The sequence below is a fragment of the Oncorhynchus clarkii genome, chromosome 4, assembly GCF_045791955.1.
Source record: "Oncorhynchus clarkii lewisi isolate Uvic-CL-2024 chromosome 4, UVic_Ocla_1.0, whole genome shotgun sequence".
In the NCBI taxonomy this organism is placed as follows: Eukaryota; Metazoa; Chordata; class Actinopteri; order Salmoniformes; family Salmonidae; genus Oncorhynchus; species Oncorhynchus clarkii.
In genome coordinates, this window is record NC_092150.1 from 14,429,576 (window position 1) to 14,445,970 (window position 16,395).

At 41.4% G+C, this 16,395-nt stretch overlaps 1 protein-coding gene across 1 annotated transcript in view; it reads left to right on the plus strand.

Annotated features, from left to right (window-relative positions):
- Nucleotides 1–16,395, plus strand: part of LOC139407502 (voltage-dependent calcium channel subunit alpha-2/delta-4-like) — a 73,597-nt gene that overhangs the window by 24,255 nt on the left and 32,947 nt on the right. The window contains exons 16-25 of the mRNA XM_071151294.1: nt 4,578–4,664; nt 8,864–8,935; nt 9,493–9,554; nt 9,667–9,734; nt 10,912–10,957; nt 11,145–11,242; nt 13,255–13,348; nt 13,497–13,589; nt 14,214–14,356; nt 14,991–15,062. Of these exons, the coding sequence (XP_071007395.1) occupies nt 4,578–4,664; nt 8,864–8,935; nt 9,493–9,554; nt 9,667–9,734; nt 10,912–10,957; nt 11,145–11,242; nt 13,255–13,348; nt 13,497–13,589; nt 14,214–14,356; nt 14,991–15,062 (835 nt within the window). The remainder of the gene's footprint in view (nt 1–4,577; nt 4,665–8,863; nt 8,936–9,492; nt 9,555–9,666; nt 9,735–10,911; nt 10,958–11,144; nt 11,243–13,254; nt 13,349–13,496; nt 13,590–14,213; nt 14,357–14,990; nt 15,063–16,395) is intronic.

The window sequence follows — 16,395 nt, forward strand, 5'->3', positions numbered from 1 at the left end:
CATTTTCACCTACCTCATCCCCATACTGTTTTTATTTATTTATTTTTCTGCTCTTTTGCACACCAATATCTCTACCTGTACATAACCATCTGATCATTTATCACTCCAGTGTTAATCTGCATAATTGTAATTATTTGCCTACCTTCTCATGCCTTTTGCACACAATGTATATATAGACTCCCCTTTTTTCTACTGTGTTATTGACTTGTTAATTGTTTACTCCATGTGTAACTCTGTGTTGTCTGTTCACACTGCTATGCCTTATCTTGGTCAGGTCGCAGTTGCAAATGAGAACTTGTTCTCAACTGGCCTACCTGGTTAAATAAAGGTGAAATAAAAAATAAAATAAAATAAATAAAAAAACAGAGAAGCTCTGCAGTGGCTCTGTTAAAGGTACTCTGGCACAGGTTGAGCTGTACTAGGTGATGATTACTACCAATAGTGGAACTCAGCACCCAGATTAGCCCCAAAGCAAGTCGCACATTCCTGGAAGTTATTATTCTCAGTTAGTGCATGTTGTGGCAAATAAGCACATATATTTCTATGAGGGCCAGAGTCACCTAAGAATTAAAAAACACAATAGCCATAAAAACACAATATGCCTTGCACCACCCTCCCAAATCACAGTACATAAGAACAGAAGATTGTACAATAAAGGGAACACTGAGTGTAGCAGATCAACAGGGAACACTGAGTGTAGCAGATCAACAGGGAACGCTGAGTGTAGCAGATCAACAGGGAACGCTGAGTGTAGCAGATCAACAGGGAACGCTGAGTGTAGCAGATCAACAGGGAACGCTGAGTGTAGCAGATCAACAGGGAACGCTGAATGTAGCAGATCAACAGGGAACGCTGAGTGTAGCAGATCAACAGTGAACGCTGAGTGTAGGAGATCAACGTATTGTTTAGTAAGGTGTAGGACAGCTGCCAGAAGTTTAAGTCTCATCAATCCCATGAGAAGGTAGCTGTTCATTTGCAGAGTTAGGAGGAAAATAGTGAAAAGAATCAGACAGAAACATATTTTCCCTGCAGCAATATGCCACAAATAACAGGCAGATAGATCAAGCTCCTATTGGACAGTCGTCATGTTGAGATGCTGTGAGATGTAGGAAGAGCATGCAGTATTGTGGGCTTAGGATGTTGGAGGGTGGTGCAAGGCACATTGTGTTTTTAAATTCTTTGTTCTTGTCAGTGACCACACTCAAACAGTCAGTGGCCACGCTCAAACAGTCCAAAGCGTCTAACCTAAAGACCATCTCAATGATGAATTTGCAGATTTTGTGTGGGGTCACTGATTGGTTATTGAACAGAGCATGATCCATTTCATTAAATGGTTAAAGAGCCTCAGATGACAGCCTCATGCTCAACACCTAGAGCAGCACAGTGGAGGGTTGTATTCATTAGTGTACACCGTAGACAAAATGTTTTGCAACAGATAATGAAAACAAGCCTTTCTTATTGGGCAACTTCAGCTTGTCACTCCCAGGCAACCATAAAATGTGATTCTGGGTGCCAAGGTATTTTCTGTTTTATTGAACCTTTATTTAGACAGGGGGTCATGCTGAGACCAAGGTCTCTTTCACAGATGTGCCCTGTATACACATGAATACACATCAAATACACATAAAAATACACATCAATTACTCTTCGATATACATTATACACATCAAATACACATCAAAATACACATCAATTACACTTCAATGTGAAATCTCAATAATAGTAGAGAGAATGATTTATTTCAGAATTTATTTCTTTCACCACATTCCCAGTGGGTCCAAAGTTTACATGCACTCAATTAGTATTTGGTAGCATTGCCATTAAATAGTTTAACTTGGGTCAAACGTTTCGGGTAGCCTTCCACAAGCTTTCCACAATAAGTTCGGTGAATTTTGGCCCATTCCTCCTGACAGAGCTGGTGTAACTGAGTCAGGTTTGTTGGCCTTCTTGCTCGCACACACTTTTTTCAGTTCTGCCCACAAATTTTCTATAGGATTGAGGTCAGGGTTTTGTGATGGCCACTCCAATACCTTGACTTTGTTGTCCTTAAGCCATTTTGCCACAACTTTGGAAGTATGCTTGGGGTCATTGTCCATTGGGAAGACCCATTTGTTAGCAAGCTTTAACTTCTTGACTGATGTCTTGAGATGTTGCTTCAATATATCCACATCATTTTCCCTGCCTCATGATACCATCTATTTTGTGAAGTGCACCAGTCCCTCCTGCAAAGCACCCCCACAACATGATGCTGCCACCCCTGTGCTTCACGGTTGGGATGGTGTTCTTCTGCTTGCATGCCTCCCCCCTTTTTCCTACAAACATAACGATGGGCATTATGGCCAAACAGTTCTATTTTTGTTTCATCAGACCAGAGGACATTTCTCCAAAAAGTACGATCTTTGTCCCCATGTGCAGTTGCAATCCGTAGTCTGGCTTTTTTTATGGCGGTTTTGGAGCAGTGGCTTCTTCCTTGCTGAGTGGCCTTTCAGGTTATGTCGATATAGGACTTGTTTTACTGTGGAAATAGATACTTTTGTAGCTGTTTCCTCCAGCATCTTCACAAGGTCCTTTGCTGTTGTTCTGGGATTGACTTGCACTTTGTGCATCAAAGTGCGTTCATCTCTAGGAGACCGAATGCGTCTCCTTCCTGAGCGGTATGACTGCTGCGTGGTCCCATGGTGTTTATACTTGTGTACTATTGTGTGTGCAGATGAACGTGGTACCTTCAGGCATTTGGAAATTACTCCCAAGGATGAACCAGACTGAGGTCTTGGCTGATTTCTTTTGAGGCACTGAGTTTGAAGGTAGGCCTTGAAATACATCCACAGGTATACCTCCAATTGACTCTCATGATGTCAATTAGCCTATCAGAAGCTTCTAAAGCCATGACATAATTTTCTGGAATTTTCCAAGCTATTTAAAGGCACAGTCAACTTAGTGTATGTAAACTTCTGACCCAGTGGAATTGTCATACAGTGAATTATAAGTTAAATAATCTGTCTGTAAACAATTGTTGGAAAAAGTACTTGTGTCATGCACGAAGTAGATGTCTTAACTAACCAACTTGCCAAAACTATAGTCACAAAAAATGTGTGAATTGGTTGAAAAACAAGTCTTAAAACTTCTTGCTCCTACTTGAGACGCAGACGTCTCAAGTAGGCACCTGGAAATGCAAATGCGCTACGCTAAATGCTAAATGTACTCGTTAAAACTCAAATGTTCATTAAAACACACATACAGGGTATTGAATTAAAGCTACACTCGTTGTGAATCTAGCCAACAAGTCAGATTTTTAAAATGCTTTTCAGCGAAAGCATGAGAAGCTATTATCTGATAGCATGCAACACCCCAAAATGCCTGAAGGCGACGTAAACAAAAGAATTAGCGTAGCCGGCGCTACACAAAAACGCAGAAATAAAATATAAAACATTCATTACCTTACCTTATCATTACCTGATGATATTCTTTGTTGGCACTCCTATATGTCCCATAAACATCACAAATTGGTATTTTTCCCGATTAAATCCGTCCATGAATGCCCAAAATATCCATTTGTATAGCCTGTCTGCATCACGAAAAAAGCTCTCTTCCAACACGCAACGTCATGTTTAAAAATTATATAAGTTGCCTATATTCTTTGACAAAACACTTCAACCTACTTTTATAACCCAACTTTAGGTATTTGTAAACGTTAATAAGCGATCAAATTGATCACTGGGCGATCTGTATTCAATAGCAGCTACAAAAGAAAACAGTGTCCATTTTTCAATCTTCCAAAATCGATTGAGGTAGGCTGGATGGAATCACGGATCTATTCGTAATGTCTCAAAGGATTTTTGTCAATGAAAATGACGATTTTGGCGACATCGTGTGGAAGCTGTAGGAATTGCATCTGTCTCCATATTAAATTTGGTTTCCTTTAAATAATCCATGAAAGGTGCGCATGGATACTTTTTTCAGATTTCAGTGACCAGTTTTTCTTGCGCTTTTCGATGAAACACACGCTCTGTTATAGTCACAGCCGTGATTTAACCAGTTTTAGAGTGTTTTCTATCCACACATACTAATCATATGCATATACTATATTCCTGGCATGAGTAGCAGGACGCTGAAATGTTGCGCGATTTTTAACAGAATGTTCGAAAAAGGAGGGGGTAGGATAAAGAGGTTAATGACTCCAACCTAAGTCTGTGTAAACTTCTGACTTCAACAGTACACATGAATACTCACATCAATATATATAAAAAAAAACACAATCATAGAAACCAAACATGTTATGTGGTCAATAATAAGCCTACTTGTTCCTTTTGGAGCCAGTTGCCATGGAGATGGAGCCTTTGAAGTCAGGATACCATGTCATGGAGATGTCCATCAAACACAGTTGTCCTAAGTGATTGGCTCAGCCTAGAGAATAAACACATATTACGGACAGCAGATAGACAGACAGACAGACAGACAGACAGACAGACAGACAGACAGACAGACAGCTGAGGTTCTATATACAACTTGTATCTGTCCTCTTCCTGATTCTTTTTACCCATGTCATCTTCCTCATCTTCTCCTCTCCTGTCCCACAGTACAAAGAAGGTAAGACGCTGAAGCCCAAGCCTAACTACAACAGTGTGGACCTGGCTGAGGTGGAGTGGGAGGACATAGATGAGATAGTGAGTGGTATATATATTAACAGTAATATTAATACATAGATGAGATGGTGAGTCGTATATTAGTAATATTAATACATAGATGAGACAGTGGGTAGTATAGTAGTAACAGTAATATTAATACATAGAGGAGACAGTGGGTAGTATAGTAGTAACAGTAATATTAATACATAGAGGAGACAGTGGGTTGTATACAGTAGTAGTAACAGTAATATTAATACATAGAGGAGACAGTGGGTAGTATAGTAGTAACAGTAATATTATTACATAGAGGAGACAGTGGGTTGTATACAGTAGTAGTAACAGTAATATTAATACATAGAGGAGACAGTGGGTTGTATACAGTAGTAGTAACAGTAATATTAATACATAGAGGAGACAGTGGGTTGTATACAGTAGTAGTAACAGTAATATTAATACATAGAGGAGACAGTGGGTTGTATACAGTAGTAGTAACAGTAATATTAATACATAGAGGAGACAGTGGGTAGTATACAGTAGTAGTAACAGTAATATTAATACATAGAGGAGACAGTGGGTTGTATACAGTAGTAGTAACAGTAATATTAATACATAGAGGAGACAGTGGGTAGTATAGTAGTAACAGTAATATTAATACATAGAGGAGACAGTGGGTAGTATAGTAGTAACAGTAATATTAATACATAGAGGAGACAGCGGGTTGTATACAGTAGTAGTAACAGTGATATTAATACATAGAGGAGACAGTGGGTAGTATACAGTAGTAGTAACAGTAATATTAATACATAGAGGAGACAGTGGGTTGTATACAGTAGTAGTAACAGTAATATTAATACATAGAGGAGACAGTGGGTTGTATACAGTAGTAGTAACAGTAATATTAATACATAGAGGAGACAGTGGGTAGTATACAGTAGTAGTAACAGTAATATTAATACATAGAGGAGACAGTGGGTTGTATACAGTAGTAGTAACAGTAATATTAATACATAGAGGAGACAGTGGGTTGTATACAGTAGTAGTAACAGTAATATTAATACATAGAGGAGACAGTGGGTTGTATACAGTAGTAGTAACAGTAATATTAATACATAGAGGAGACAGTGGGTAGTATAGTAGTAACAGTAATATTAATACATAGAGGAGACAGTGGGTTGTATACAGTAGTAGTAACAGTAATATTAATACATAGAGGAGACAGTGGGTTGTATACAGTAGTAGTAACAGTAATATTAATACATAGAGGAGACAGTGGGTTGTATACAGTAGTAGTAACAGTAATATTAATACATAGAGGAGACAGTGGGTTGTATACAGTAGTAGTAACAGTAATATTAATACATAGAGGAGACAGTGGGTTGTATACAGTAGTAGTAACAGTAATATTAATACATAGAGGAGACAGTGGGTAGTATAGTAGTAACAGTAATATTAATACATAGAGGAGACAGTGGGTTGTATACAGTAGTAGGAACAGTAATATTAATACATAGAGGAGACAGTGGGTAGTATAGTAGTAACAGTAATATTATTACATAGAGGAGACAGTGGGTTGTATACAGTAGTAGTAACAGTAATATTAATACATAGAGGAGACAGTGGGTAGTATAGTAGTAACAGTAATATTAATACATAGAGGAGACAGTGGGTAGTATAGTAGTAACAGTAATATTAATACATAGAGGAGACAGTGGGTTGTATACAGTAGTAGTAACAGTGATATTAATACTTAGAGGAGACAGTGGGTTGTATACAGTAGTAGTAACAGTAATATTAATACATAGAGGAGACAGTGGGTAGTATACAGTAGTAGTAACAGTAATATTAATACATAGAGGAGACAGTGGGTTGTATACAGTAGTAGTAACAGTAATATTAATACATAGAGGAGACAGTGGGTTGTATACAGTAGTAGTAACAGTAATATTAATACATAGAGGAGACAGTGGGTTGTATACAGTAGTAGTAACAGTAATATTAATACATAGAGGAGACAGTGGGTAGTATAGTAGTAACAGTAATATTAATACATAGAGGAGACAGTGGGTTGTATACAGTAGTAGTAACAGTAATATTAATACATAGAGGAGACAGTGGGTTGTATACAGTAGTAGTAACAGTGATATTAATACATAGAGGAGACAGTGGGTTGTATACAGTAGTAGTAACAGTAATATTAATACATAGAGGAGACAGTGGGTAGTATAGTAGTAACAGTAATATTAATACATAGAGGAGATAGTGGGTAGTATACAGTAGTAGTAACAGTAATATTAATACATAGAGGAGACAGTGGGTTGTATACAGTAGTAGTAACAGTAATATTAATACATAGAGGAGACAGTGGGTTGTATACAGTAGTAGTAACAGTAATATTAATACATAGAGGAGACAGTGGGTAGTATACAGTAGTAGTAACAGTAATATTAATACATAGAGGAGACAGTGGGTTGTATACAGTAGTAGTAACAGTAATATTAATACATAGAGGAGACAGTGGGTTGTATACAGTAGTAGTAACAGTAATATTAATACATAGAGGAGACAGTGGGTTGTATACAGTAGTAGTAACAGTAATATTAATACATAGAGGAGACAGTGGGTTGTATACAGTAGTAGTAACAGTAATATTAATACATAGAGGAGACAGTGGGTAGTATACAGTAGTAGTAACAGTGATATTAATACTTAGAGGAGACAGTGGGTTGTATACAGTAGTAGTAACAGTAATATTAATACATAGAGGAGACAGTGGGTTGTATAGTAGTAACAGTAATATTAATACATAGAGGAGACAGTGGGTTGTATACAGTAGTAGTAACAGTAATATTAATACATAGAGGAGAAAGTGGGTTGTATACAGTAGTAGTAACAGTAATATTAATACATAGAGGAGACAGTGGGTTGTATACAGTAGTAGTAACAGTAATATTAATACATAGAGGAGACAGTGGGTTGTATACAGTAGTAGTAACAGTAATATTAATACATAGAGGAGACAGTGGGTTGTATACAGTAGTAGTAACAGTAATATTAATACATAGATGAGATAGTGGGTAGTATACAGTAGTAGTAACAGTAATATTAATACATAGAGGAGACAGTGGGTTGTATACAGTAGTAGTAACAGTAATATTAATACATAGAGGAGACAGTGGGTAGTATGCAGTAGTAGTAACAGTAATATTAATACATAGAGGAGACAGTGGGTTGTATACAGTAGTAGTAACAGTAATATTAATACATAGAGGAGACAGTGGGTTGTATACAGTAGTAGTAACAGTAATATTAATACATAGAGGAGACAGTGGGTAGTATGCAGTAGTAGTAACAGTAATATTAATACATAGAGGAGACAGTGGGTTGTATACAGTAGTAGTAACAGTAATATTAATACATAGAGGAGACAGTGGGTAGTATGCAGTAGTAGTAACAGTAATATTAATACATAGATGAGGTAGTATAGTAGAAATATTAACACATAGATGAGCCAGTGAGTTGTATAAAAATGTTTCGAAATGCTGTTGAGGGGCCCCCCCAAAACTGACATTTTCCAACAGACATTACCTGCTATGATTATTGCACATATACTGTACACATAACATAACCCACCGACAACACACTGAATGTCTTCAATAGAGCTTGCCAGCTTGTAATCCGATGATTATTTTTTTATCCTTCTGGTTCATTCAGCTATTCCTATGGGGGAAATGAATGGGGGTTTTGGATAAAAGACGAAAATAAGGTCTGAGGTTAACACAGGCTTAGGAGATCTTATACATTTTGTTCTATGAGATAATATCAGTCAGTTAACATGACCTTTATGAATTATGAAGCCTTTATGTGCTTATTTTGATTACATAACTGCTTAAATCAGAAAAAGTGATGTTAGCTGCTGAAGATTATCTCAGAACAAAACGTAGAAGATTTCCTAAGCCTTTGTTTATCGCAGACCTTATTGTCGCCGTTTATCTAAAAACTCCCCCCCAAAAAACATGAATTTCCCCATAGGCTTTGCCCAACGAGCCATGGCAGAGTTATTGCCTTCCAAAAGATGCCATCACCATTTCTCGCAATACAGTAGAACTCCTTTCTAGGTATGAATATATGTTCATGTATGTTCTGGGCTCTAACAGTGCTGGTTGGGTAATTGTGCTGGTAAGGTAACTGAATTCAAGGTCAACAGTGATTGTGTGCATTAGTGTGTGTGTTTTTTCCAGCTAAGGACAGCCATGGTGAAAGGGGAGATGGGCACTCTGTCTTTAAACGTGAGAGCATCAGTGGACAAAGCGGTGAGTGGGACCTTGTGTGTGGGGGGGTTAGATGTGGCTCAATGCCTTATGCCTAATGGAATATTAATAGGAGTCTCGTACACCCAACCCTAGGCAACAGCAGTGACTAGGTTCTGCTTTCAATGACAGACTATTTTGGCAACTTCAATAAGTGAAGAAAAATTGTTCCGTGGCGGGTGCTCTTCAGATGGACAACTCTTCTAACAAATCAGGAGGCAGACATGACAGAACGTTGCGATTCGAAACTAGGCAGGCAAAACCTTTGCAGTGGTTCAAGTGAAGGTAGTTGATGCAAATTAGACACTTGCAAAATGCACTCATTAAAAATACCCTCCGTGATCTCCATCTTGCTAGCAATTATTTTGTATTGTATTTAAGCGGATAAGGTAGTGGTGTAGGCAGTGTCGTAGTTCCTCTATGCCAAACTGATGTTCTGTTATGTACAGACGTGTTAAGCCGGAACATTTGAAAATTGTGGGAGTCAACCCGGAGGTCTAGAGACACTATATTGATTCTAACTGTCTCATAACTCAATTCTCATTTTTTCTTCACAACAGAAAAGGCCTTTGTTCTTAACAAATGACTATTTCTACACAACCATCAACGACACCCCATTCAGGTAAGTGTGATGCTATGATAGCGAGTGTGGTATGTAGTCATAGCCCTGTTGCATTGAATAAAGTCAATGAACATCTCACTCACTCCTTTATTGTATGTATTTCCCTCTGCAGTTTTGGTATGGTTCTGACAAGGGGTCACGGACAGCTGATGTTCATGGGGACAGTCTCTGTGGAAGAGGGTAAGTCTCCCCACTCTGCCACTACTGGCCACTCTCTCTGCCTCTCATCTGCCCTGCTCTACTGCTACTGGCCACTCTCTCTGCCTCTCATCTGCCCCGCTCTATACTGCTACTGGCCACTCTCTCTGCCTCTCATCTGCCCCACTCTACTGCTACTGGCCACTCTCTCTGCCTCTCATCTGCCCCGCTCTACTGCTACTGGCCACTCTCTCTGTCTTTCATCTGCCCCGCTCTACTGCTACTGGCCACTCTCTCTGTCTTTCATCTGCCCCATTCTACTGCTACTGGCCACTCTCTCTGCCTCTCATCTGCCCTGCTCTACTGCTATTGGCCACTCTCTCTGCCTCTCATCTGCCCCGCTCTACTGCTACTGGCCACTCTCTCTGTCTTTCATCTGCCCCACTCTACTGCTACTGGCCACTCTCTCTGCCTCTCATCTGCCCCGCTCTACTGCTACTGGCCACTCTCTCTGTCTTTCATCTGCCCCGCTCTACTGCTACTGGCCACTCTCTCTGCCTCTCATCTGCCCTGCTCTACTGCTACTGGCCACTCTCTCTGTCTTTCATCTGCCCCACTCTACTGCTACTGGCCACTCTCTCTGTCTCTCATCTGCCCTGCTCTACTGCTACTGGCCACTCTCTCTGCCTCTCATCTGCCCCACTCTACTGCTACTGGCCACTCTCTCTGCCTCTCATCTGCCCCGCTCTACTGCTACTGGCCACTCTCTCTGTCTTTCATCTGCCCCGCTCTACTGCTACTGGCCACTCTCTCTGTCTTTCATCTGCCCCACTCTACTGCTACTGGCCACTCTCTCTGTCTCTCATCTGCCCTGCTCTACTGCTACTGGCCACTCTCTCTGCCTCTCATCTGCCCCATTCTACTGCTACTGGCCACTCTCTCTGCTTCTCATCTGCCCCGCTCTACTGCTACTGGCCACTCTCTCTGCCTCTCATCTGCCCCGCTCTACTGCTACTGGCCACTCTCTCTGCCACTCATATGCCCCTCTCTACTGCTACTGGCCACTCTCTCTGCCACTCATCTGCCCCGTTCTGCTGCTACTGGCCACTCTCTCTCCCACTCATCTGCCCCGCTCTGCTGCTACTGGCCACTCTCTCTGCCACTCATTTACTGCAGAACAATCTGATTTATTTACTGGTTGCATCCAATCTCCACTCAGGCCTGCATGACCTGACGTCCCCTGATCTATCCATATCCAATGAGTGGTAAGCATCGATAAATACTAACAAATAAAGTATTGACTGTAATAGTATAAATTATATATTATTGGACTGTAAATCCTCTAAATACATTTACTGAAATATAACACTAAATGATAGTGTTGGACTGTAATAATTTATTGGCCTTAAATGGCCCTCCATGGAGTGAAACCCCCATTGTCTTTCCGTTCAGGACGTATTGTGAGACAGACATTGATCCTCACCACCGCAAATACTCTCAGCTTCAGGCTGTCATTCGCTACCTGCAGGGGAAGGAGCCTGACCTGGAGTGTGAGTACTTTCTCTACAGCCTGCTCCATAGACGCTGATGTTACCCTAACCCCAACGCTGATGTTTCCCTAACCCAAACGCTGATGTTACCCTAACCCCAACGCTGATGTTACCCTAACCCCAACGCTGATGTTACCCTAACCCCAACCCCAACGCTGATGTTACCCTAACCCCAACGCGGATGTTACCCTAACCCTAATGCTGATGTTGTCCTAACCCTAACCCCAATGCTGATGTTACCCTAACGCTGATGTTACCCTAACCCTAACACTGATGTTGCCCTAATCCTAACGCTGATGTTCCCTGACCCTAACCCCAACGCTTATGTTACCCTTACCCTAACCACAACGTGGATGATACCCTAATCCCAACGCGGATGTTACCCTGACCCTAACCCCAACGCAGATGTTACCCTGACCCTAACCCCAACACTGATGTTACCCTAACCACAACACAGATGTTACCCTAACCCCAACGTGGATGTTACCCTAACTCAAACGATTATGTTACCCAAACGCCAATGCTGATGTTACCCTGACCCCAAAGCTGATGTTACCCTGATCCCAAAGCTGATGTTACCCTGACTCCAAAGCTGATGTTGCCCTGACCCTAACGCTGATGTTACCCTGACCCCAACCCTGATGTTACCCTGACTCCAAAGCTGATGTTGCCCTAACCCCAACGCTGATGTTACCCTAACCCCAACGCTGATGTTACCATAACCCCAACGCTGATGTTACACCAATGCTGATGTTACCCTAACTCTAACACTGATGTTACCCTAACGCTGATGTTACTCTAACCCCAACGTGGATGTTACCCTAACTCAAACGATTATGTTACCCAAACACCAATGCTGATGTTACCCTGACCCCAAAGCTGATGTTACCCTGACCCCAAAGCTGATGTTACCCTGACTCCAAAGCTGATGTTGCCCTGACCCTAACGCTGATGTTACCCTGACCCCAACCCTGATGTTACCCTGACTCCAAAGCTGATGTTGCCCTAACCCCAACGCTGATGTTACCCTAACCCCAACGCTGATGTTACCCTAACCCCAACGCTGATGTTACACCAATGCTGATGTTACCCTAACTCTAACACTGATGTTACCCTAACGCTGATGTTACTCTAACCCCAACGCTCATGTTACCCTAACCCCAACACTGATGTTACCCCAATGCTGATGTTACCCTAACCCCAATGATGATGTTACCCTAACCCCAACACTGATGTTACCCCAATGCTGATGTTACCCTAACCCCAATGCTGATGTTACCCTAACCCCAATGATGATGTTACCCTAACCCCAACGCTGATGTTACCATAACCCCAACGCTGATGTTACCCCAACGCTGATGTTACCCTAACCCCAATGCTGATTTTACCCTAACCCCAATGCTGATGTTACCCTAACCCCAATGCTGATTTTACCCTAACCCCAATGCTGATTTTACCCTAACCCCAATGCTGATTTTACCCTAACCCCAATGCTGATGTTACCCTAACCCCAATGCTGATTTTACCCTAACCCCAATGCTGATGTTACCTTGACCCCAACGCTGATGTTACCCCAACCCCAATGGTGATGTTACCCTAACCCCAATGCTGATGTTACCCTAACCCCAATGCTGATGTTACCCTAACCCCAATGCTGATGTTACCCTAACTCCAATGCTGATGTTACCCTAACCCCAATGCTGATTTTACCCTAACCCCAATGCTGATGTTACCTTGACCCCAACACTGATGTTACCCTCTCCCCCAACGCTGATGTTACCCTGACCCCCAACACTGATGTTACCCTAACCCCAACGCTGATGTTACCCTGACCCCAACGCTGATGTTACCCTAACCCTGACCCTAACATCTGTATTGTGAATCCCCAGGAAGACTTGCCTGTGCGAGGTCATCAGCTAATGGGGATAATAGAGATTATTATTAAGACATAATATAAGTCTATTATCTGCTAAACTTCAAGTTTATGTTGACTGAGTGTCTGTGACTCCCAGGTGACGAGGTGCTGCTGCAGCAGACTCTGTTTGATGCCGTAGTGACAGCCCCCTTAGAATCCTACTGGCAGGCCATCATGCTCAATGCATCTGGGTAAGACTACAAAATGATATGTTTTTCACTCCTTTCCTTTTATGTTAGCTAGTGGATGTGTGTGTGTTGTGTGTTTTGTGCACGCTTATGTGTGTGGATGTGTATTTGAGTGCATTAAATACCAATCTGTGTATTTGTGTGTGTTCAGGATGGAGATGGGTGTGGAGACAGCCTTTCTGGGAACCCGCTCTGGCCTTATCCGGCTTACCAGATACACTGGCATAGAGACCAGGGTCGCCAAGTGAGTCACACTACCCCAGAGTTATCCCATTACAGACTACATTAGCCCTGCAGAGTTAACACATTCCACACTACATTAGCTCTACAGAGATAGCCCATTACAGACTACATTATCCCTACAGTTAGCCCATTACAGACTACATTTTCCCTACAGAGTTATCCCATTACAGACTACATTAGCCCTGCAGAGTTAACACATTATAGACTACATTAGCCCTACAGAGTTAGCCCATTACAGACTACATTATCCCCACAGAGTTAGCCCATTACAGACTACATTAGCCCTACAGAGTTAGCCCATTACAGCCTACATTAGCCCTACAGAGTTAGTCCATATTACAACCTACATTAGTCCTACAGAGTTAACCCATATTAGACTACATTAGCCCTACAGAGTTGGTCCATATTACAGCCTACATTAGCCCTACAGAGTTAGCCCATATTACAGCCTGTGTCCTTTGAGCAGTATTCACTAGGAACCAAATGAAAGAAACAGGCAGTCAGTACCAGAACTTGTCCAATATGAAACACTTGTTTTTCCTTTGCAAGTTTTGACACAGTGTGCGCTAATGAATAGGTCTCAGGAGTTTGCTCTAAACTCTCTTAACTACTTCCTGCTCTACAGAAAGTTCTTGACTCCAGCTGATAAGGACAACCTGTTTACCGTGGACCATTTCCCCCTGTGGTACCGCCTGGCCATGGAGAACCCCCCTGGACGCTTCATCTACTACATCCCTGTGGAGGACAAAGACAACAGAGACAAGACAGGTACCATCCCTATCATCCAGGGTTGAGGTCCATCCCTATCATCCAGGGTTGAGGTCCATCCCTATCATCCAGGGTTGAGGTCCATCCCTATCATCCAGGGTTGAGGTCCATCCCTATCATCCAGGGTTGAGGTCCATCCCTATCATCCATGGTTGAGGTCCATCCCTATCATCCAGGGTTGAGGTCCATCCCTAGCCTAGTCCCAGATCGGTTTGAGCTGTCTTGGCAATGCTTGCTGTGACAATGACACTAGGAGTTGGCAAGACAACACAAACAGACCTAGCATCAGTCTAGTGAATTACGTCTTCTACCAAGTCAATTTAGGAATTTAATGGAGAAATTTGAGAAATTCCATGTACAGCTTCAACTGGCTGAAATTGACCCCAACTCTGCTAATATTTGATTATTCCAATTGACATGATATTATAACAGAACAGCGGTGAGTTTCCCCAAAACATAATGATAATCTTTAGCACTAAGAGAATCTGAAGTCTACTGGTAACTTCGGCAACGGACCAACGATGCTCTTATTGCTAAAGACAATCATTATGTTTTGGGGAAAATCAACCCAGACCTACAGAAGCTCAAAGATTGTGATATACTGATTGTTGATTGGTTGATCATCTTGTGACAGGGGTGTCAAAGTATGTCATAGCCGCCACAGCTGTGACTGTGTCATCGGGAGGCAAGATGGCCATGGCTGGAGGTAAGCTTCTGACTTTTACTTTCTCTGAAATGTCGAGCTGCTTAACACTCATCCTGGAGGCGTTAATGCCTCTTGTGGCTTCTACGTGTATTGAAGTGTCCATAACTTTAGTAGTATTCTGTGGTGCTACTGCTAAATGTTTGACACACTTTTGGCTTGTGGCGAGGGAAGCGCTCCATGTGTCTTGAGAAGGTCCCTAGAAGAGGAGGGTTACTGTTACGTGTATGTGATGGTTTTCACTAGAGGTCGACCAAATATGATTTTTCCATGCCAATACCGGTGCCGATTATTGGAGGACCAAAAAAAGCCGGTACCGATTAATCGGACAATTTTTTTTTTTTTTGTAATAATGACAATTACAACAATACTGAACTTAATATAATACATCAATAAAATCCATTTAGCCTCAAATAAATAATGAAACATGTTCAATTTGGTTTAAATAATGCAAAAACAAAGTGTTGGAGAAGAAAGTAAAAGTGCAATATATGCCATGTAAGAAAGCTAACGTTTAAGTTTCTTGCTCAGAACATGAGAACATATGAAAGCTGGTGGTTCCTTTTTAACATGAGTCTTCAATATTCCCAGGAAAGAAGTTTTAGGTTGTAGTTATTATAGGAATTATAGGACTATTTCTCTCTATACCATTTGTATTTCATATACCATTGACTATTTGCTGTTCTTACAGGCACTTTAGTATTGCCAGTGTAACAGTATAGATTCCGTCCCTCTCCTCGCTCCTACCTGGGCTCGAACCAGGAACACATCGACAACAGCCAGCCTCGAAGCAGCGTTACAGATGCAGAGCAAGGGGAACAACTACTCCAAGTCTCAGAGCGAGTGACGTTTGAAACGCTATTAGCGCGCTAACTAGCCATTTCACATCAGTTACACCAGCCTAATCTCGGGAGTTGATAGGCTTGAAGTCATAAACAGAGCAATGCTTGAAGCATTGCGAAGAGCTGCTGGCAAAACGCACGAAAGTGCTGTTTGAATGAATGCTAATGAGCCTGCTGGTGCCTACCAACGCTCAGTCAGACTGCTCTATCAAATGATAGACTTAATTATAACATAATAACACACAGAAATACGAGCCTTAGGTAATTAATGGTCAAATCCGGAAACTATCATCTCGAAAACAAAACGTTTATTCTTTCAGTGAAATATGGAACCGTTCCGTATTTTATCTAACGGGTGGCATCCATAAGTCTAAAGTTGTTTAAAAAAGATGTTACAAATATTTTTTAAATTGTCCACTCGGTGTCCAAAAATACAGATTTCCGATTGTTATGAAAACTTTAAAATGGCCCTAATTAATCGGTCGACCTCTAGT